This window comes from Notothenia rossii, assembly GCF_949606895.1.
Source record: "Notothenia rossii genome assembly, chromosome: 4".
Taxonomy (NCBI): Eukaryota; Metazoa; Chordata; class Actinopteri; order Perciformes; family Nototheniidae; genus Notothenia; species Notothenia rossii.
Window position 1 is genome coordinate 79732634 of NC_136902.1, and position 23194 is coordinate 79755827.

General features: G+C 38.9%; 1 protein-coding gene across 1 annotated transcript; it reads right to left on the reverse strand.

Moving 5' to 3' along the window:
* Positions 1 to 78: 78 nt before the first annotated feature.
* Positions 79 to 23100, reverse strand: unc119a1 (unc-119 lipid binding chaperone a1). The gene is made up of 5 exons (XM_079679442.1): positions 22706 to 23100; positions 3225 to 3338; positions 2819 to 2912; positions 1187 to 1359; positions 79 to 1049 (listed from the first exon to the last, which is right to left on the reverse strand). The coding sequence occupies exons 1-5, from the start codon at positions 22824 to 22826 to the stop codon at positions 937 to 939; spliced, it is 615 nt and encodes a 204-aa protein (XP_079535568.1). The 5' UTR covers positions 22827 to 23100; the 3' UTR covers positions 79 to 936.
* Between the last annotated feature and the right edge of the window lie 94 nt (positions 23101 to 23194).

The window sequence follows — 23194 nt, forward strand, 5'->3', positions numbered from 1 at the left end:
ATTCTTTTCTATCTATATTTTGTCTGCTTTTACTTTTATTTATACTTTCTTCTGAAAAAACAACAATGGATTTCAGGATTTCGAAAAATGTCCATATTTATTGCAGTGATGGAATTTCCGCTGTCAAAACTTTACATACTTTTTTTCATTTTATACTTAAAACATTTATCATAATTAAAGTATACACAGTGTTCAGTACTACAGAGAACGCACTGGATATCAAAATTGGTATCTGAATTTGGGCTGATGTAGGTTTTCTGACACGTAAAAGTGGCTATTTATTTAAAAAATACTCCTGAATAAGTAGTACTACATGTAAACATAAAACAAATGACACATTCACAAAGACACAGTACACATTTTCTATTCAAATGAACAATGACAGAATGAATCAGATGTGTGCTACTAGGAATTGAAGAAACCTAAATATGTAATGAACTTTCTATACAAACTATATAAATGTGCATCTGAATGGATTATTTGTTATTAAACTTGTGTTGGGCGTAACTTTTTTCTGTCTTTGTTTCATGATGTGTTTCTGACACACTTTTTTTCTTTTCACATCAATAACTATAAAACACAGTAAATGTAAATGATCGGGCGTCTTCCTGATGATCAAGTCTAACCCACGTATACAGACTGAAATCAGCAGTATGTACAGACACTGCATGTGTTGGCTGCCCACACACACACTCACTCACACACTCGGATGCAAACGGATGATTAAACTGGCAGAATTCAATGTTCCTGCAAAGAGGCAACGGGAGAAAAATCTATTGGTCCTCCAGCTGAATACCTGAATGGACATTTATGGAGGAGTGAGACAAGAGCGTTTAATGCCAGTGAATTGTCCATTAGTTCATCTGTTTCCGGTCCTGAAGTGGTACATGTAAAATGTCTAGAGCAGGAGGGAGTGGGAGGTGGAGGGTGGTCTTCCTATGGCCCCCCACTGTAAGAGTAATCTGCCTTGTTGTGCATCACCAGCTTGTTGTCCACAAAGTAGAAGCTGTCAGACTGCGTCTCGTAAGGGTGAAGTATCATCTCGCGCACTGAGAGAGAAGACACACACACACAACACTTAGGATTTTGCATCTGTATATCCTGTTAGATCGAATCAACTTCTGTGTTAGTATATTTCTCTCTTGTGGTCACACGTGCATGTTGGCGTATTGTGTGCGACACTCACTGATTTCCTCGGACAGCGCTGGGAACTCGTAGATGTGCTCGCACGTGTTCTTGCTGCTGGGCATGCAGAAGCCGAACTCAAAGTCAAAGCTCTTGAGCAGCTGATCGCGGAAGTAGTGTCTCTCAATCATGCGGAAGTTGTTGATGGGTGTGTCTCCCACTGTGAACTCAACTCTGCAAGAACACAGGAATGAAATTAATTTACCAGCCTGGTAGCAAATCAAATGCGACGAGACTGCACCCATTTTGAATGTCATTAAGTCAATAATTGAGTGTTATCAGTGGTCATTATTAGCACAATAATGTGTCAGACAGGACCATTGCACATTCTACACCGTTGAGTGAAACTGACATTTAAAGACCTCTTCAAAACCGTGGAAACTAAATATTTTAAACACAAGCAAAACTCATTTCAAAGGTGAAGGCAGAAAATTACTTGGTTAGGATAAGAAAAGGTCATTTGGTTTTAAAAATAACTACATTTGTAAAGTAAAACTTAAAAACCAACTGACTTCCTAATTTGTTCCTGTAAATATGGTCGCCGGAGGTTGGTGTTTTATTCTTGTTTTTTTTCTTTAGGTGATCAACAGTTTGAATAGATGATAAAATCATCCAACCTAGGATTTGTTTACATTTATTTAAATGGTCTCCCAGAACAACAGTGAACACATATATTTTCCGAGGAGCTATGCTAAAAGAAAACATAAAACCTGAACCATTATGGCTTTCAAAAACAAATATAACATTCGTTGGGTTTTTTCATTAAGCTATTAACATTAGGAGTCCGTTGGATTGAAAGACACAGAGTAGGAGTCTGGTGAGGAACAGCACTCAGGCGCACTGAGAGATATTTGACTCAGCAGGTGGGCTTGGCTGCTCTCTATATTCAGATCATCATCAGCCTGTCGTCCCACACTGACACCCCCCCACACCTCCCACACCTCCCACACCTCCCACAGCCCGCATGCGTCTTCTGTCAGTGCTGCTGGGTCGACCGGACATCATGCATCATTCAGCTTTTTTACACACACGTCTCTTTCTTTCTCAAAGTGTTTAAATAAACACTGAATATTAACTTAGGGGACAAGAGTGAAGAACATAAGAAGGCTAAGAGGCAGACAGTTAACATTAGCCTGTCACTTGATAGCGTGATCAAATATAAGTGGCTGATTGGTGAATAAAAAACTCCTGTTTAATTGCATTAGTTTGATGATAGCTGTCTTATCCTACATGCATGTAACCCTGTGCAATTTGCTTTGCAACTAAACACCTTCCACCATCAACCACCAGTGACTGGGATTGTTGTCTTTTGCGGTTTATTGAAGGAGAAAGAGTGAAACTAAGAAATAAAACACCATTTTAAAAAGTAGCATCATGATACTTGTATCAAGTGTAATGGGGTAAGAGGGATTTGGAATGAAATTCTTTTAGCTAAATATTTTTTTTAAAGAATCAGATCCTTAACACTCGTTGTTCTTAATATAATGTTCACATATACCAGTCCACACGTAGAAGGCACAGAGTTTATATTTGTAGACATGTGTGTATTACAAGCTACACATAATTGTTCCATGAGTCAAGAATTTCAATATGGATCAAGATATGTTGTTAAAAAATTCAAGAAAACCCTTACGTGGCTCCAACCTGCCGCAACTGCAGGAAGGCCGGTGTGAACTGGTATCGGACAAAGCGGCCGGCGTTGGGGTCAAAGTGCTTTCTGTCTCCCGCTGAAAAAAGAGACATTTAAAAGAAAGAAATATATAAGGGACTAAAGCTCACATACAGTTTCTAAGGTGCCTGCCACTTATCTATCTATACTGTATATCTATACTATATCATTGTTTATCTTCGATTATCCTCTGTGACATGGAGACACATCATAAACAAAACAAAGACATCATAATAAAACTTCATAAAATATGAATGTATTTGGGGATCTGTGTTATATCTACTTCAGTGTTCTTGAAATAGGGGCATAATTCCTAAAACGATTTGTTGTCTAAATCTAATAGAAAATGTCAAATTGGCTTCAAGCTGACCTGGTATTGGAGGTTTAGTAATCTCAAACAGGACCGTCCCTGTTTCCATGTCGCGGATCTTAAACCTTGTGAAGTCGATCATGTGGACGTTTTCTTCCGGAGAACACAGATAGTCTGTAAAAGAGAGAAAAGACCCGTCAGATTTTATTCTCTCACAAATACTACAAACCATCACCTGTGAATGAAATAAATCTGGAGCTGTCATTTAATGAGAAAGTGTTTACTTTTTGTAGTTGCCTACCAAGAAACAGTAATATCAAATCAAATCTGTTACATAATTATCTAAACAGATCTCATTCACACCCTTTTGGTAAGCAATTAACTGTAACCTCACATTAAGGTCACAGATGCTATTTTCTTACGCCTCAGATCTTAATCTGTGCCAAGGTTTGACACTAACAAGAAAAACACACCCTGGCTGTCAGGCAGGTTTGTGTCGTGTTGTTTTTATTCATATCATCCAGATTAATTTAATGAACGAAGAGCCAGTCTAAATACTGCATAAGAGTATCATGAGCAGGCATGAGCACAACATATTAACAACAGGCACACACACACAAGCCAGTGATGGATAGTACACAAATAACATTTACTTACTGTAAGTACTGTACTCAAGTAGAAATTCAAATTGTATGCTACTTTATACTTCTACTCCATTACTTTTATTGTACTTTTTACCTCTACATTTATATGACATATTTAAGTTACTTTTTAGATCCATATTATTAACTAATATAAATAAAAATCAATTATTAAGTAAAGATTGACAGATATTTATAGGTTAAGATATCCAGCAGCAACAAAGTAGTTAGGTCTATTGAACTGGAGGACAAAAACCCAAGCAGTGTGTGTGTGTGTGTGTGTGTGTGTGTGTGTGTGTGTGTGTGTGTGTGTGTGTGTGTGTGTGTGTGTGTATGTGTTTGTGTCTGTGCGTGTGTGTGTGTGTGTGTGTGTGTGTGTGTGTGTGTGTGTGTGTGTGTGTGTGTGTGTGTGTGTTTTGGAATCACCCCCCTCCTAAACAGGCAGGATTACACCTAAGAGGCTTATTGTGCTTGTACATGGACCGACTGGTAGGCACACACACACACACACACACACACACACACACACACACACACACACACACACACACGCACACACACACACACACACACACACACACACACACACACACACACACACACACACACACACACACACACACACACACACACACACACACACACACACACACACACTCTCTATCTCATTAGGGTTACGGTAAGGCCAGTTATTATTAGGGATCAATGTTTCATAAGGGTATTTATAAGAACTTCATGAAACACATTTCAAAAGACTGTAGGGGAAAGTGTTGGAGATCAAAATAGGATACACACACTCATGAGAGGTGAACATAAACTCACACCATTGTATCCTCTACCTCTACCGTGTCCGAGGGTTTGAGAGCAGATGGGCCCCACAGGCTTTAGCCACCTGCTTGAAGATATTTATAGGCCAGTAAACACTACCTGACACCTTCAAATCTAAAAACGTCCTTCTTGTGAAACGGGACTGTTTACTGTAGAGCTTATTGTTAAGTATAGTGTAGTGCTCGTTTTTGTCATGGAAGAGACTTGGATGATGAGCTGGCTGAATTTCACAGTTTTTATGTGACATTTTCACTAATTAGCTTTTCAGAATGATTAAGTAGAAATATAAAAATGTCTGACTTAAAAACTGCAGCAAAGGTAATAGAGGAAATAAAGGTATTCCGATTCTGAAGTTGACAGATCATGCAGTGTCTTTCTTCTCAAGTCATGACTGTGGCAGCCCCTCATTCTTTTGTCATTTCCCTTTTCCTAATTCCTTTTAGCTGAATGTCACAGTTCTTCTGAGTTGATTGGAGCTTATTCAGATCACCTGTTGTGCAGGGCGCCGGGGACTGACTCAGAATAAATAATTAAAACCAGCTTGGTGCGTTCACCCACCCTCTCGTCCAATCACGGTGCAACAACGGTTTAAGGCTTATGAGAGGTGTTCCTTCTGCTTCATCTGTTGACTTAATGCAAACCTCACTTCAGCTGAACATTTCAGGCTGGATATCTAGTCTTTTTACATTCTGTGTATTGATTTCTTTTGTCCATAGATGCACTTCTCTCAAAAAACAAACTGTATTTTTTCACAGACAGTACAAGTAAAAGAAACATCCATAATCTTATGCCTTCAATCGAAAACATTTTTTGTTTATGTGTGAATACGGCTTGTTTGTTATCTTTATTTTTCTGATTGAGTATGACTTTGAGCATTCAGAAACCTAGCAGGAGTTACATTAAAAAAAATACCTTTCCACTTCCTGCTTCAAGTTAGATTTGAGTTTTGTTCACGCCAGTATGCTTGCCTTACAATGACAGAATTAAAGAAAAATGGTGTCCTTATTATAATAAATTAGGTATTAATTTATTATTATTATTATTATTATTATTATTATTATTATTATAATAAATGAGTTATTTTTTATCGTGAAAGCACTATTTTTGCAGTTAGGATCTTGTTCTCAATCAGATAAAATAAGGCGAATCAGTATCACCACATGACCTTTTACAGTAAGGGGTTTCATCTTGACAAATTCCATTGACTTAATAGATCATTTAAATGCATTTGACACATGGCAAACCCTATTAGCATTTTTGAGCAACATCACGTGATGAGTGTGTCGTTTTTAGTGCAATATTTCACAGTGCTTCAACATATAGATCATGTGATGTTAATTAAAACATATACATAATTCAGCATGAAGCCTATTTGTAGCCCTTATAGCCGTGTCTAAATGTCATATTCCCTCCTCTTCTTTTTACATTATCATTTATCACATAACATCATCATCATCATCATCATCATCATCATCATCATCATCATCATCATCATCATCATCATCATCATCATCATCATCATCATCATCATCATCATCATCATCATCATCATCATCATCATCATCATCAGATCTCCTTGTGTCATATTCATTTTTCAGCTGCTAAAGGATGAGATAACAGGAATACATTTAATTAATACTGCCAGTAGGGATGTCCCGATCACCTTTTTTTGCTCCCGATCCGATTCCGATCATTTGATTTTGACAATTTGCCGATACCGATTTTTCCGGATCCGATCTTTATGCAATGCATTAAGAGAAAAAAAAGCATTCAAGTTGTCCCTTAAGGTTATTTTTTTATTTAAATTGGATATTCTATCCAACATGGATATAGCCATGGGTGCACATAACTGGTACGCAGGTACGCATGCGCGGCAACAATCTGAAATGCGTACCGTCTCTTGTGTCACAAAACGCATTTGCGTACCGACGTACTTGTGAAGCTTTTCCAGAAGGCGGTTAGATCACTGGATGAGAGAGTTGGTCTCCATTATGCACAGACAGGGCTGCTGTTAACGTCGGTCTGTACAACGGAATTGTGCCAAAACTACGCCACCCGGCTGAAGAGGGAAACTCCCCCCCTTCACTGGAGAACTGCGCTAAAACAGCTGATCACAACGGTCACGCTCTGGAGTATTCCACTCGCCTCCCCCCCCCGTTGACGTTCGCGATACAGAGGGCTTCATCATATAACTTTGAGTGGAGCCAGAATATGGAGTACCAAACACTGACTCCAGGTACTCATCTGAGTACCTCACTGAGAAAGTTATGTGCGCCCCTGGATATAGCTTCTTTCTTTCACAGCAGCATTGGATCAGTTCAGTTGTGCAGCATTGGATCAAAACAAAATAAAGCTTATCAGTACTCGTTAGCTTACTGCTACAATTAGACACTGCGCCCTGCCCACTCTGTTGCCAGATTTGAGAGAAATAAGAAACCAGGTCTATGAAAACAAGCCCCAAAGAAACAACACATACATGATGTTCTGTAATTTGAAACCAAAACTAAGGCCTCAGGATGACTTTAAGACTTGAACATGGTCATTTTTGTTTTGTAACATTAAATACAAAATTTAAAAAAAAGTATTTAAAAAAAAAATAAAAAATCCCGATCCCCGTTTTTTTCCTCCCGATTCCGATCTTTTGAAAATCACGTGATCGGCTCCGATCCCCGATCACGTGATCGGATCGGGACATCTCTAACTGCCAGGTATATACTGTAAATATTTCAATAATAGTACATCATACTGTATTAGTTGATTAATTTATTTTTTGATATAGTACAAACCTGTACATTAATGCTGTCAGATACTGTACATGTAGTAAGATTAACAGTACAATATCTGCCTATGACACTTTGTGAAGTATAAGTAGCATAAAAGGAAAATACTTGATGCACCTTATAAATGTAATTGTGTACAGTCCTTGAGTACATTTATTTAGTGACTATCCCCCACTTTGTATAACATTTTTAAAATGACGTAATTTCATGTTATTTACTCAAGAATATAACACCTGGAACAATTCCTCATTCCTGGTTATTTAAAATGTACAACCTCATGTAGTGTTATATCAAAAATGAATGCTTTTCATTAAACACTTTATTATGTATGTCATGTCTGAAGAGAATTTATATATAATCTATTTTTATTTGTATATATGTGTGTATATAAATGTGTCTGTTTGTTAACACTTTCAGCAGTTACATCTCTCACATTGCTGAATGCACTGGTCTCATTTATGATTTCATGTTAACATGCTGTGGATGTGAGTGTTTCCATGGTGAACATCACAGGACTGGTCAAGACGTTTCCATCTGAAGCTACTCCGTCTCTTCATATTTCCTCTCTAAGAGGGTTAGAGCGCTGATGTTTGATGCAGTGCCCTCTAGTGCCGGTTCATCTAATGTGAGACGCTTATCTGCTCTGAGAATATTACTATAAGCCTGCTGTTATTCTGGGATTGTGTTTCTTCCAAAGGACAACTTTCACAGACTATTTATTGAGCACTTGCATACTATGTAGCACTGATTGCTGTAGAGAGTTAGTCTGAGATCAGTTCAAACCATCTTGACCACGAAACCAGACTTAAACATCTTTTAATTGTGTGATAAACATTCTATTAAACTGTTCACCACTTTTTACTTTGTTTTACTTGATATGTTTAATATGACAGAACCACAAATACCATTGTGTTGTGTAGTTTTACAATATCAATGTCTATTGTAATGTGAATAATTAATGTGTGTGTGTGTGTGTGTGTGTGTGTGTGTGTGTGTGTGTGTGTGTGTGTGTGTGTGTGTGTGTTGAGTTTAATGGCCAAGGTACAAGTGAAACGTGGGTTTTCAGTCTGCGACGGAAGATAGTCTTTCTGCTCTCCTGATATTAATCTATCGTTAGTAGCATGAATATCCCAATTTTGAGTATTTGATGTTACAAAATCACTTTATGTGACAGCATTTTATGATAAAATGTGTCTGTTTTAGCTGAATGGACAAAGAAATGTATGTTACGCACAGTAGTATGTATTACCTATCTTGGTTAAATAACTTTTGAAGTCAGTTTACCTCAAACTGTAGTCACTTAAATCCAAAACATTGATGGAGATATCTGGCAAAAAGTCTGTTGCAAATAATGAAGCATATTATCTGATCGCTGAGAAAGTGAAATCATTGAAGCCCTGTAAAGATGCTAACTGTTTCTAAAAGGTGAACTATCATCCACTAAAATGTCATATGAATGGCAGAGTGCTCTGAATGCGTCTCGGGCAGCAGTCACTGAGCACAACTCGCTCTGTGGGAAGATGACCCATCAACGCATTTTGTGAATCAGAAATGGCTTTGTGCCAGACCTGCTGAAAAAGACAGATGGAGCATTTCATCTGATCGCTCAGCCAGAGGAATCATTTTCCATTCAGTCCACTGCAAGTATTCACACCTAACCTAGTCTCCCCCACAGTCTTATTAAACCCAGAATCCGTTACCGCAACACTTTGATTTCATAACCTCTGCACATGGAGCAGCTTGACTGATGATGACTGAGTCTACTGTCTAAGAAGTTTGTGATAAAATACACATTTTCAAATGTTTAGTGACAACACAATGAAGTTTGAGATGTAAGTATAGAAAACCTCAAAATACACTTACTCATCATTTTCAGTTTGTGATAGACAGAGATGGAGGGTATAGAGCATATTTGAGGACGGACATGATAAGCATCGTGATCCTTAATGATCCTTCTACAGGCTTTGTCACAGTATTTTTTTGATGAACCAGGGCCATGTTTCACAGCAATAACACACGCTAAAGCTTGAATTTGGGAATACCTACTGTAAGAGCATTACATAATTAATTTCTACTTTATTTAGACAAAAAAATCTCACCTGTCAAAGTGAGAATTTTTTCAAACTGATTTCTGAAAACATTCAGCTAGAAAAACCAAGCGATCAAGACATGGTCCCTGTTTTAAGAGTTTCTTACTAAACAAATTACAGAGAAATGGATATAAAACATAAACCCGAATCACAAAAAACATATGATTTAGTTAACCATGTTGATACTCAGAGAACATTTTAAACACAGAACAAAGTATTTTTAGTAAAATGGTCACAAGACAGAACTTACTATTGAAACTTTTCATTGGGATCTATTAGAAAAAAATCTCCATTGTTAACCATTGACCAGAAAAACGTCCCTCTTACAACAAAGCAATGTAGACAGTACTTCAGAAGCACAAGGTCTGCAAATATGAAAAATGTACCTTTAGGAGTTATTTTGTATTTAATTAGATGAGATGATGGATCCCACTGATGTCTATCCTGTCAATATAGGGCTAAATGCAACATTCTCTTAGCTTAGCTTAAATAGTCTGACACATATCCTCTGTAAATCCACAATTCAGGGTTTTTACTCTATGATTGATGTAGGATTTACACAAAAAAAGAAGAAAAAATTACATGAGGCATGAGAGTTGTACCTATTTTGTCATCTCTCTGCAAGAAAGTAAGTGAGTGTGTTTCCCAGAATAACTATTCCTTTAAAAAGTAGCTCTTGCTTCAACAAAAGTAGTCCTTAAGGTGTATAAACCCATTAGGCATTCTTTGTTTTGCTCATATGAAAATACCCTGTTGGACGGAAGTATCCCTGCTATAACTCTGCATCTTTTCAATAGTGTCCAATTAAATTACTAAAATAACTACTTAAAGTGGACCTATTATGCTATATTGGAAACATATATGGTAGGGCCATACCTATACAAAACATGTCTGTGAAGTCTTTTGCTAAAAATATCAAACAGATCACCCATTGTAGCCATGCCTCATACTGCTCATACCCCTCTTTTGCAGCCCTGTTATGGCTCATTTCCACTGCAGGGCCTAGTATGGTATATTTAGGCCTTGGTAGGCCAGGCTCACTTTATGCTGCGTTTCCATTACAGTTTAGTAGCTGGGGCAGTAACTATAGTAACGCAGTGTAGGCGGAGCCGTGACGTCATCTTCAATGCGAACCACAAAACCAGCGCCATATAGATAGTACCTTCTCTCTATATGGCGCTGCACAAAACCAAACATCAGCCGTTAGCTATGAGCACTCAGTGCTCACAGCTCCTCATATCTGTTCAGAAACTAGACAAAAAAAACTAGAAAGAACCACGATTCTGGAGGGCCAGAAAAACTGTGAAAAGGTAGCCCTGAGCCGGAACTAGCCGAGTGGAAACGCAACAAAAAACGGGCCGGGTTTGGCACGGCACGCTTAAACCGTTCTACGCGCTGCAAAGAAACACGGATTTTGGGTCCTTAGCTTGAAAAACAAAAAAGAAGAGGTGGAGCTAATGCCTGTTCAGAATTCTACCGGAGATCAAGTTAAATTCTGCTGTGATAAAACGCCATAGTATGGAGCTCAAATGCTTTTTCTCTTGCAGGTTTATCACAAGGTGAGTTCCTTTTTTTATTTCCTGCTTTTTAAACACACGCTCTACAGTACAGGTTAGCTCTGAGTGCTAGCGAGGCTTGCTAATGTAAACAAAGACGAGATTACGTCCAAAACACGTCAGGCATTGTTTCTGATAGCAACTTTCTGTGGGTCCGCTGCCGATTTGACGTCAGATCGGCAGCAAATCTGTATCCGCTCGTTGTACCTGCGTGAGTCCCCGACACACATTTATGTATAAAAGACATAAAAAAGTGCATTTTGCATGATAGGTCCCCTTTAACTAGGTCAAACATCAGTCAGTCATCTGTTTTTTTTTACCGACACACACACACACACGTACGCACACACGCACGCACACACACACGCACACACACACACACGCACACACACACACACACATGCTCCACTTCACTTCCTTCAACACCGTCACCTAGCAACGCTCCTTCTGATAGTGAGCCAGCTCGATTAGCTCGTCTCTTTCCTTCCCCTCATCCACCCGGCTGCTCCGCAACAACAAGGTGCAGCAGCAAATCAAAGCACAGCATCTCAGGTTAGGCATCAGTGGCATGCAAATGAAATGTGTCATGTCTGATAGAGGTAATATACCTGAGGCAACCTCCTATAGACTCCCGGTACCTGGTTTTACAAGCACAGGAAGAATCAGGATGTGCAGATCTGAGGCAGAATATTCAGAGAGTGTGTGTGCCAGGAGAGGCTTCAATTACAATCTGATATTATATATATATGCTTTGTCATTAAGTGTCAGTACAGGTGATCTGCCATAATTACATAATGGTCTTTAATTCATAGAATGGAATTTTCTTTGCACACATGTAACACACAACTAGAGATGCTCACTTACTGTAAATGCTCTGTTTGGTATAGGCAAGAGGCGCCTGGGTAAAGCGTCCAGGAGGCAATGCATGACTTCGCGATTACATTACAGGTTCATTATTTGGTCATAAACAACCAATGCCTTTGCTGTTAGTTATATTTGTCTGATGGTTTCAATGTGAACCATACTTATAGAAGTCTCCAAATCGCGTTGCACACACATGACTCGCCATGAATGCCCTGAGGAACAAGCAAGTCTGTTCACACAAGGACACAATTATAGTCAAAGGGCGACTGTGCCTGCGAGGGAGTGCGTTCGTCTTTCAACCAGAAGGTTGTTGGTTCGATCCCAGCCTGTGCAGTCATCATGTCGATGTGTCCTGGGCAAGATACTTAACCCTGAGTTGCTGAAATGGGTGTGAAATGACTCGTAGTATGTAAACTTAGAAGGGTTGTAAAGACTGGATAAAGTGTTATATACTGTAAGTAGAGTCCATTTGCAATCTGAAATCGCAACGCAGGGTAAATAACATTATATAATGTTAGGGTTTATGTGTGAAAGCTCTGATTTAAATGTATCTACATGTATATGATGTTTTTAAGCTTAAAAAAATGTGCTGCATGATTTTGTAACAGTCAATCTAATCTTAGCCAACATACACTCCCAGGCCAACAGAGAATTCTTGTTAAACATTATAATTTTCACTCCAATGAAATACAAAGGCATTGCAGCCCTGAACATATTCATGTGGCAGCAGCCCCTCTAAAGAGAGTAAAATTAGCACAGAGTTTTGAGTCATGCTGTGTTCCTGTGTTCGGATACTCAGAGCCTGTCTGACACCAAAGTGGCATTCATAAAGGGCAAACGAGCTGCCATTTATAGCCCCTTAATCCCCAAGATTAGCACAGAGTTACAGACTCTCAGCCACAAGGATTGACTTCAGAGGCCTTATTCTTTTCACTTGACCCTTTGGTCTCCGGTCAACGCGGAGACCGCAATTTGAATTAATCCCAGAACATGAGCAATAACAATGCAAAAGTGTTGACTTGTCTCCACTTTAAAGTAAGCCATAGCCAAAGGCAGCTGGTGACATTAGCTCTACACCTTAATGTTCACATCATGATGTACGGTGCACCTGTGCATGGCAGGCTGTTTCATGTCTCTGGGTTTACACCACCTTTAGGCAAACTGGCAAACAGTGAGGTTCGTGGAGAGGTTGCCTTCTGAGCAGCTGAATGCAGATGAGATTAATTTCTCTTATCTCTATCCGGCCGAAAATTAAATTCCTCTGTTTAATGAGGACAAATATTATGATTTATGAAAGTCATACAGACATTGACATTTTACCACCATATTGTGATCAGTTTATCATTGAGTCAGAGCCAAAGTTTGTTCCAAATAAGAAGAAATTCCCTCAAAGTTTTCCTAAATTCACAAGAATGGGACAGCAACAGGATCACTTGAAAACATAAATGGCAAATGAAAGAGGATTTGGGCTTAAATACACCTAAAAAGCATCAAGGACCAATGAGCTCTTTAGTAATCCGGCTAAAGTATGCAATGTGCAGCACACCATGATGTATCTGATTAAGAAGTGTCTCTTCTTCAAGTGAACCCCATGGCACCACACTATCAAGTCAGTACAATGAAAGGCAAACAGCTCAGTCAGTTGCTATCAATTTTTAAATACGTGTAGAGATTTGAGTGATTCATTTCAAATGACAGCAGAGAAACACAGCAGTTAAAATCATACATATTTATCAAACGTTTACTTTTATTTAAAAGAGATATTTAGATTTCTGTTGTTACTTCTGCAAAGGGCATTGGTTGATATTTGTTTGTTGATTCTGTTTCCTGTTTTATTTGGAAACTCATCTCCTCTTTTCTTTGCAGACCCTGGGTGTTTCACTGGATGTTTCTCAATGTCAAGGAAGGATGCTCCAGAGCCACTATTTCAAGGATGCTACGTCATCAAATCCCGCCGAAGGACTGTTCCAATGTCCAGGATCCTTGGAATTCTACCGAGCCCGGCGTCCTTCGTAGCGAGAAATTTCGAGGCTGCAAATGTGTAGACTCCGCGGTCTTAAAATCCCCACAATGCTTTGCGCACGGGCCATTTCCCCAAAACTGTGGCGAAAAATGTAAGGCGGGGCCTCTCATATGACGCACACCTGCACACTTGCTCGCCTGTTCCACTCTTCGTTTTCCGAATGCCAGGAAGGATTCTTGCCTCGCTTCTGAAGGAAGTAACTCGGAAGACATGTCCTACCAAGCAAGCGTCCTCGACATTGAGAAACACCCTCAATGTCGAGGAAGGTTGTTCCAGAGCCACTATTTCAAGCATACTACTTAATTGAGTGCCGCCGAAGGACTGTTCCAATGTCCAGCATACTTGGAATTCTACCGAGGCCGGAGTACTTCGTAGCGAGAAATTTCGAGGCTGCACATGTGTAGACTCCGCGGTCTTAAAATCCCCACAATGCTTTGCGCACAGACCAATTTACAAATCTTTGGCGGAAATCACGCTCCATTTAAGGCGGGGCCTCGCATATGACGCACACCTGCACACCTGTTAGCCTGTTCCACCATTTTTCCTTTTCCGAAGCTAGGAAGGATTCTTGCCACGCTTCTGACGCAAGTGACTCGGAAGACATGTGCTACCAAGCAAGCGTCCTCGACATTGAGAAACACCGCCTTTACTTCCTGGCCGTTTCTCAATCTCGAGGATGCTGGCTTGGTAGTCGCGTACTTCCAAGTCACTTCCTTCAGAAACTAAGCAAGTATGCTTCCAAGCCACGGCTTCGGAAAACGAAGAAAAATAGAACAGGCTAACAAGTGTGCCACTCTCTCTAACGGTTTCAACATAAACTGTACCGAAAATAAATACCTCACAATGTCTAACTACACTGAACAAAAATATAAATGCAACACTTTTGTTTTTGCTCCCATTTTTAATGAGATGAACTCAAAGATCTAAAACATGTTCCATATACACAAAATAACGATTTCTCTCAAATATTGTAAACAAATCTGAAAAAATCTGTGATAGTGAGCACTTCTCCTTTGCCGAGATAATCCATCCCACCTCACAGGTGTGGCATATCAAGATGCTAATTAGACAGCATGATTATTGCACAGGTGTGCCTTAGGCTGGCCACAATAAAAGGCCACTCTGAAACGTGCAGTTTTGCTTTATTGGGGGGGTCTGGGGGGGTCCGAAAACCTGTGAGGTGGGATGGATTATCTCGGCAAAGGAGAAGTGCTCACTATCAAAGATTGTTTCAGATTTGTGAACAATATTTGAGAGAAATGGTTATTTTGTGTATATAGAAAATGTTTTAGATCTTTGAGTTCATCTCATGAAAAATGGGAGCAAAAACAAAAGTGTTGCATTTATATTTTTTTTCAGTATAATTATGAGCTTGCTTTACTTTCACGGAACACATTTTTGGTGATAACAAATGTAACAAAGTGACATATTTACCAACACATGTTCTACGCCACTACATACTTACATTTAAATGTGTGCTGCGTCGGTTCAGCCATTCTCCACAAGGGTTTTTGAAATTGGTCCGTGCGCAAAGCATTGTGGGGATTTTAAGGACGCGAAGTCTACCCATGTGCAGCCTCGAAATTTCCCCCAAACCAAGGACGCGGCCTCGGTGGAATTCCAAGTATGCTGGACATTGGAACGGACCTGCTGCGCCTCTTGATGACGTAGCATCCTTGAAATATTGGCTTGGAAGCCAGTATCCTCAAGATTGAGAAATGGCCCCTGTCCTGGGTTTTTTCAGACCTATTTTGTATACTTAGATCTTGACTGATTCTCTGGACTGACCTCCCTGGATACCCTTGTTAGTAATTAATAACTTTTCATTCTGCCTGCTTTGTGTTTTTTCAACTCTTGCAATTGAATCCACTGACTGTGCTCACTAACTGTGATAAAATCACTAAATCTGAGGAGTGTGAAGAAGAAATGTGTTTTATTTAAAATATGTTAAGTGGTCCTCCAAACACTTTGTGGTAGCATCAAAGGTTTCAAGAGGTTAGACATTTTTTTCAGAACTAATCCTTTTCCCTAGTCATAGATAATAGATAATTAAATGTATTGTGAGTTAAAATTGGACAGTGGAGCAACAAAACAAAGTCAAAAGAATAAATTATCTGCAACAAAACGCATCATAACTTTATAAAACTGAATATTTAAATAATAATCAGATAATTATCAGTTGTGAAATGACGGGACTGCTGTACCATCAATTCCTATCACTACCTTTTTTACTTCAGCTCATTAACAAGTTTTCATGCCTTACAAAGTTGATTTGTATGGTATGTCTAATATCAGGTAAATGCAGAATTTGTTTATTGCCAGCATTCAGTGCAGTCAATGTGTGCAATCTCAAAAGCTGCTGAAGATGTTCAAGTAAGGTTTCATTTTGAAAAAACAACACTGTTCCACAAAAGTTACAAAATAAATCAAATAAGCTGATGACCGCAGCATAAGACTCAACATCAATTCACAAGCACATATGCATTCATACTGCTCTTTATCAGTCAACAGGGATTTAAATGTAAAGGTTTATCCAATTTATATTTAACAGTCTTACACTGAGTTTCTTATTCCAGAGGGAAATGGATTAGCTTAGCTTCTCCCGTGTGATTGTAGGTGAAAGAAAAAACGACAGCTGAGTCAATTGGAGATGTGTGAGAAGTGAGTTTCAATTACGGGTGACTGCAGAGCAACTCAATGGTGTGAGACCTATTTGAGCAAAATAGCTGAACCTAAAAACACTGCGAATACAATGCATAAATAAGTTCTGTAAGTATAATCAATAGTAATTGAAATGTTTATAAATAAGAGTTGAGCTTATTGACATTGTTTTTAATATAAAAGAGTTTAATAAATGCCAGCTGCATGCTTTATTGAAGAGATTAATACATGTGTATGTACAGTTCTAAAGATATGTCCCAACTGTACGGAAAAAACGGAGAACAACGTGGTTTGCATTCTCTTCAGGAACATCCCTGTTTATTCTGTATTAGATCACTTGGCAATGTTATCCTATTTAAAGATAGTGGGGGCATTTATCTTAACTAATGAAGATATAAAAGTAGATTAAACACAATATAGGAGTGTTTGGTTAAGGATTAGACATGCTAATACTCTTTTTGGTATACATGGCTAGGCTTCTCTTGGTCTTGTCTATAATGCTTTATAATAAACATAATTTGAATGCATTAGATACTGTTTGTAGCACTTAAGTACCGGGGGCATGGGGCTTAACATCTTGCAAGAAACAGCGTCTGAGGGCTTCTTAAGATTTAGTAAACTATGAATGTGTCATACCCACTTAACGGGAAGAAACTCAGCTATCGGACAATATTAACAATTTTTAGCTAAAGGAAACACGAGGGTAATAACAAAGGCTCGGAATTAGCCCTGAGCGAAACAATTCTAACGCACTTAGCACAGAACTCACTTAAAATCTGCGGATCTGCACAAACAAGATATCGATTAGCAAACTGAGATTCCAGACATATAAGTATCATCACTGAGCGATCAGAACTAGCGACAGGGGAAGCGAACCCAGACACCACACCACATAGCTTTAGGGAGCAAACATGGGAGAAATGTCTTACCTTTTGCTGTTTCTGATCAAAGGTTGTGTTCAATGGAATAAAAACGATAAAAATGCTGCTGAAGGTTAATCCAATGTGTCTGAAATGATTACTGATAATCCATCTTCATATTTATGTCAATAAAGGAGTTTTTATATATAGCTGCTATGATAGCTACTAGAGTGTATGACAGCTTCCGGTTTTGGGAATTCTGGCTATGCATCACTCATTCACCAATGGGTAATGTTTAGATGGATTTGAGGAACTTCCCCTCGATTCTATTGGCTCTAACGGTTAAAAAGAGGTGTCACTCATCAAAATCGACCGAGGGGGGCCAGAGATATTGAAAATCCACCCAACTGACCCCAGAAGTGTTTTTTTTTTGCTAAACCTCTCTAAAAAGGTCAAATGTCACTTTTTGCATCAATCTTTATACAGGGTACTTATTATGTTATAGTTTGGATTCCTAAAGCTTTTAGTCTACTATCCCATCATTCAAGGGTGGTTTTCACTATAAGTAATTTTTTCTTTTTGGACGGAACTATCATTTACATTTTTTTACTATGTTCAATCTGAATTTATTTTAAAATAAAAAAATTCAATATTGATTCTGATTAGTCTACATCCAACTCACAGGTTTATCATTGCTTTGAGAAAAAAGATGATTAATTTATCCCTTTTTAGAAGTTAAGTTATAGTCATTTGTTCTGGGAATGTCATTTTCGAGCCTGAGGCCTGAAAAACAGGCTCGGGGCTTAACTGGTTTTAAGTACAGTATGTCCGTTTTAAGCACTCATAAGTATTCAGAATGCTTTACAACCACTATTTAAAGCATTTAATTGATATTTTGAGCTACAGCTAGCTTGTTATGCATTACATCTTACTTTTGTATTACTTCACTTAATTTATAATAATATAACCGGTATTAAGAAGCATTAATAATAATTTCTTTCAACTGTTGGAATTATAATACACTATGATCACTGCACAGAAAATGTTAGTGTGACAATTATGAAGTATTATTATGGTACTCTTATAAGTATTATTACAAAATCGGATAACGATAAGTTATATGGCCTATTGAATATTTAGTACTTGCAATAGGAGTAGATAATAACACATTGTTGGTATGTCTATCATAAGTTATACACATGGGCATCAGTTGCGTGTGTGAGCAAAGTGCTTCAGGCACAAATATGAACACCAGCCAGTAATCGCTGAGTTTTTGGTATTGATCAATAAGTGTATTCAACACTATGGGAAAGTACAACCTTACATTATACAACTAAACATGATGACACTTCTAATGTATGGTTCAAATGTTCCTGACTCTGGCTACAAGCGCCTGATTCAAAGACTAGAAGAAAGCAAGAATTAAACACAGTTTGTGGGATCGCGTTGATTACTGATGTGGATGAAACGAGCCGACTCTCTCCATGTCAAATCATTATGAAAGACTAACCTTGTGACAGCTGTGCATGCAAGATTAAGAACCGGCTGCACCAATCAATTTTAATTAAAGCCGTATCCATTGTGTTGGCAGACATCACAGAGGGGGAATCCCGCCTGACGCAGATAAAGCTCTTTGTCCCAGACTTATTAAGGCCAAACAATTGATTACACATTTGTGTAAAAGGAGTAAATCATTTGGATGAGGCATAATAAAACACAATTCTTTGAGTAAAAAATGCCCACAGTACAATAGATCATCTAATGTTTTTTTTTCTAATTAGATATTCACACATTATTATGGTTAATAAATTGTAATGGGCTCTGGCAAGACACCAAAAAACTTTTTTAACAATTGTCAAACTTTAAACTAGGAAGTTGCAACATTCAAACTTCTCTCTCAAGCTTTTTTCAATTATTCTCTACATGTTTGCAACTGAGATCAACACAATAAATGCCTTTGACATTGTGAACCATTATCTTTAGACATCAGGAATTGCACCCTGTCACATTAGGTCAGTCTGAACAGATTTAAACTAATCCTGTTGCTGTGGTCGTGTGTCCTGGATCCTCTATCCTGAGCACTGGATCTGAGTCCTGGACTTTGAGTCGTGGCTGAACCTGTCTCTGCGGTCCTGCCAGACTCTCACCATACTACTTCCCCGATGGCTCCCACAAGATTGCTGACATCCTTGTGGATTCATCTTCTTATTATAGACACATGCATTTCCAAACATTTGGTCTACCTATGTTGTAAATGTATTATATTTTCGATTTACACACGGCATCTATTGTATGTCTGTCCGTCCTGGGAGAGGGATCTCTCCTCTGTTGCTCTCCCTGAGGTTTCTCCCATGTTCCCCTTTAAACTGTGGGGTTTTCTCTGGAAGTTTTTCCTTGTACGATGTGAGGGTCTAAGGACAGAGGGTGTCGTATTGTCATACTGATATTCTGTACACACTGTGAAGACCACTGAGACAAATGTAACATTTGTGATATTGGGCTATATAAATAAACATTGATTGATTGATTGATTAAACACAAATGCCATGACAGCTCAACCTTTTCATCTGCAGTTTTTTGCTTTTTTCCTGCATTAAAGGATAGGTTTGCAATTATTCAAGTCTTTTTAAAAAGAAAACAAGCCTGTTGTAATTATTCCCCCTGTTCATAATATAAATAGGTTATCCCCTCTAAATTACCATGTTAGTAAAGGGGGCAACTTCACTGATCAGGGCTCCTAATGTTGTTGTATTCTGTATCTATCTCCAGAGTTTTACAATCCTGCCTGAGTATTGTAAATTTGTCTTGAACCTTTAAACACATCAATCTATTATTATTCAAACGGGACTTCCTGGATCGGATTTCAATGTCTGATAGGTTACTTTAAAAAACACGTTCCCACAAACAGACCCCTGTGTCTTTTAACTGTTTGGCTGGTTAACCCATAACAGTTATTTGTGTAACATTTATTTTGTAACGGCATTATTTTAATTTTTGTCTGCCGGCCTTCATATCATCATAAATCATCCCTCATGTAAACAGTAAACTAATAATGTGCCATTTTTCATATCACTGCAGCGCTTCTCTGCTGCCTGGATTATATTTCTTCTCTCCGCCTGCGTGACAATGAGGCGCTGTGCCTCGCTTATCAGCTCTGAACCAGCGTGACAGACTGGAGCTGGGCTGCCCCAAAATGGTGGCATTTACCTCCCAAAAGCACTACTGAAAAAGGCATTTTGTCGGTAGGGTCAGGCGATTTCTGATTCCCTCTTTCACAACTGCACACTTATTTTTGTCTTGCAGCAGAAAATGATTGAATTAAGCTGCACACAATGCTTCTCTCTGTGGTATGGTCTGTCGTTTAAAATGATTGGGCCTTGGGGAGACATTTCTGTGCTCTCATCACTAAACAGGAAACAAGGAAGCATCGGTTCATTTGTATAAACCAAGCATTAGTTGTGGTTCAGCAACTAACACATATAATATATTTCTATTAGAGATTGCAGCCATGGTAAGTCTGTAAATTAATGGTATGGGAACATTAAAACTAAATGTGTAATCAAATATCCACAATGTAAACAAACTTGATTGCGCTTCAGCTCCAGGTTCATTAATTACCTGGGGTACATCACGTCAGGCTGCGTTAAAGCACTCCTAACGTAATCCAGGTTACTTGGATGAAGTGGGGAGTGGAGATTACTGCACCACCATGAGTGATTTACGTATAATTGCACTGACGGAGCCCTAGTGCTGCTTTTCCACAAAGGGTCCACCAAATGAAAACATAGGAGAGGGTCAGAGAGTTGGTGTGACATTTTGTGTTTTTTCAGTGGGATTGGTTTGGACTAAACAAATGAATCAATGAAAATGTTCCTTTTTAGAAAACAAGAACTTGTTATCAACTAATATTTGTTTCCTTTTTGTAGTCAGACGTAATGCAGGTTTCCAAGTTGCCGTTTACATTTGTATCGATCCAAAATGTCCTCACAGCATCATTTTGTCCTATCAAACATTAAACGTATGAATTCTTGAGTTATGGTCAAAAAAATGTGTAAGGTCACACTGACTTAACCTTTGACCCCTGCATTTCAATAAATGCATCCTAATTCTAAGTGTATATTTGTGCCAAATGCATAGAAATCCTGTTCAAGTGTTAGCTCACATTCACTAACAAAGCCCCAAAAATGGTTTGTCCTTGGGTTGAGTTTTTTTGTTTATTTGTCGAACCAATATTAAGGCTGAGAAAGAACGTAGTAAATGCTCCTCATTAGACTTCTGGACTCCACTAGTCACATTTCTTACTTCAAACTGTAGGTTTTTTTTAAGCCACCTGTACAAACTGAACCTAAACCTGTGCTTCTTTCACATTTCAATAGGTTTGGTAAGTCTCACTGTCAGCCTCAATCAAAACAGCAAAACCTTGGTAAACAATAGAAAAATAAAAATAAAGCAGTAGTGCAGTATCATGAAATACAAGTTTAAAGTTTGTGAAACTTCTCTCCTATCACCTCACTCCGCTTATAATGGTGCTTGAAACCAGGCCTTCTCATATCATTAAGCAGCCTAGCATGTCCTGTTGCCATGACATAATCTGGAACAGTTTCCATAATATGTTAAGCAACAGGCTGATATGTTATTTTGTCATACTTATTCAAGCTTACTACTGTCAATGTCAAGCTATATGTATAATGGATCACATCCCTGGCCACCTGTTTCCTCAGAGCCACAGGTGTCTTAAGGTAAGGATTTAGTAAGCAGCAGATTTATTTTTTTACAGCAGGATTAAAGTATCAAACCAGGAAGTACATACAGTCCCCTTCTCTCTCGTGCCTTTACACTCGGACAGGTGCAATGGCATACAATCACACAAACGGTAGTAACATACGGGAAATCAACATGCTGCTTATTAAATAACCAATTATAACAAATACATGATATACTAACTGTCCTTGGGTAGGACATACAACCTGTAACACACATCGGTTATAGGGGATATATCTTATTTAAGGCTGAAAGACACAGTGAGCTCCTTTCAGACTGTCGCTGTCCATGGTATAGTTCTTCGACAAAGCCAATAAAAAGAGTGCATGAACACAGGGAGCATATTTAACATTAAATAGCCTAAGGAAAGACACAATGAACAAGGAAGCAGCAGCAGATGGGTTGCACTAATCTCCTATAACTGTGCGGCTTTAACTACTCTTTCCATCGTGCCAATTGCACTTGCAGGTGACTTACCCTTGGTGATCTTCTGTAGCCCAAGCACATCATCGGGCGATATTACGGTATTTCCGCGCAATTCTTCCTCAGTTCTTAACGGGATCCCCATGTCTGCGTTGCAGCCTTGCTGCACTTTCATATCCAGCAGAAGAGGGATGATCGGTGGTTGACCTGAGAGGAGCTGAGGCTTTCTGGTGCTCTCGGCGTCGTCGCCGCAGGAGCAGATTTACTTGCGTCGCAGCCTTTGGATAATTCACGTACAGCAAACTGTGCCGCTACAAGAATAACTCATTCTCCGTGTCTCCTCCCCTTCTCGATCCGGTAGAAAAGATAAAAATCAGCCCTTAGCTCCCTCCCCTCCTGCGCTCAAGGCTCATCGGTCCTCTCACAAGGTATTTAATCCAAATCCTGTGGCTTTAAACCGAGCCGTAGTGCGTGGCTGACAGTCTGCGCGCCTCGTCATCTGCCCATACAGCAGTGCGTGCATGGCTGCTCTACTCAGAAAGA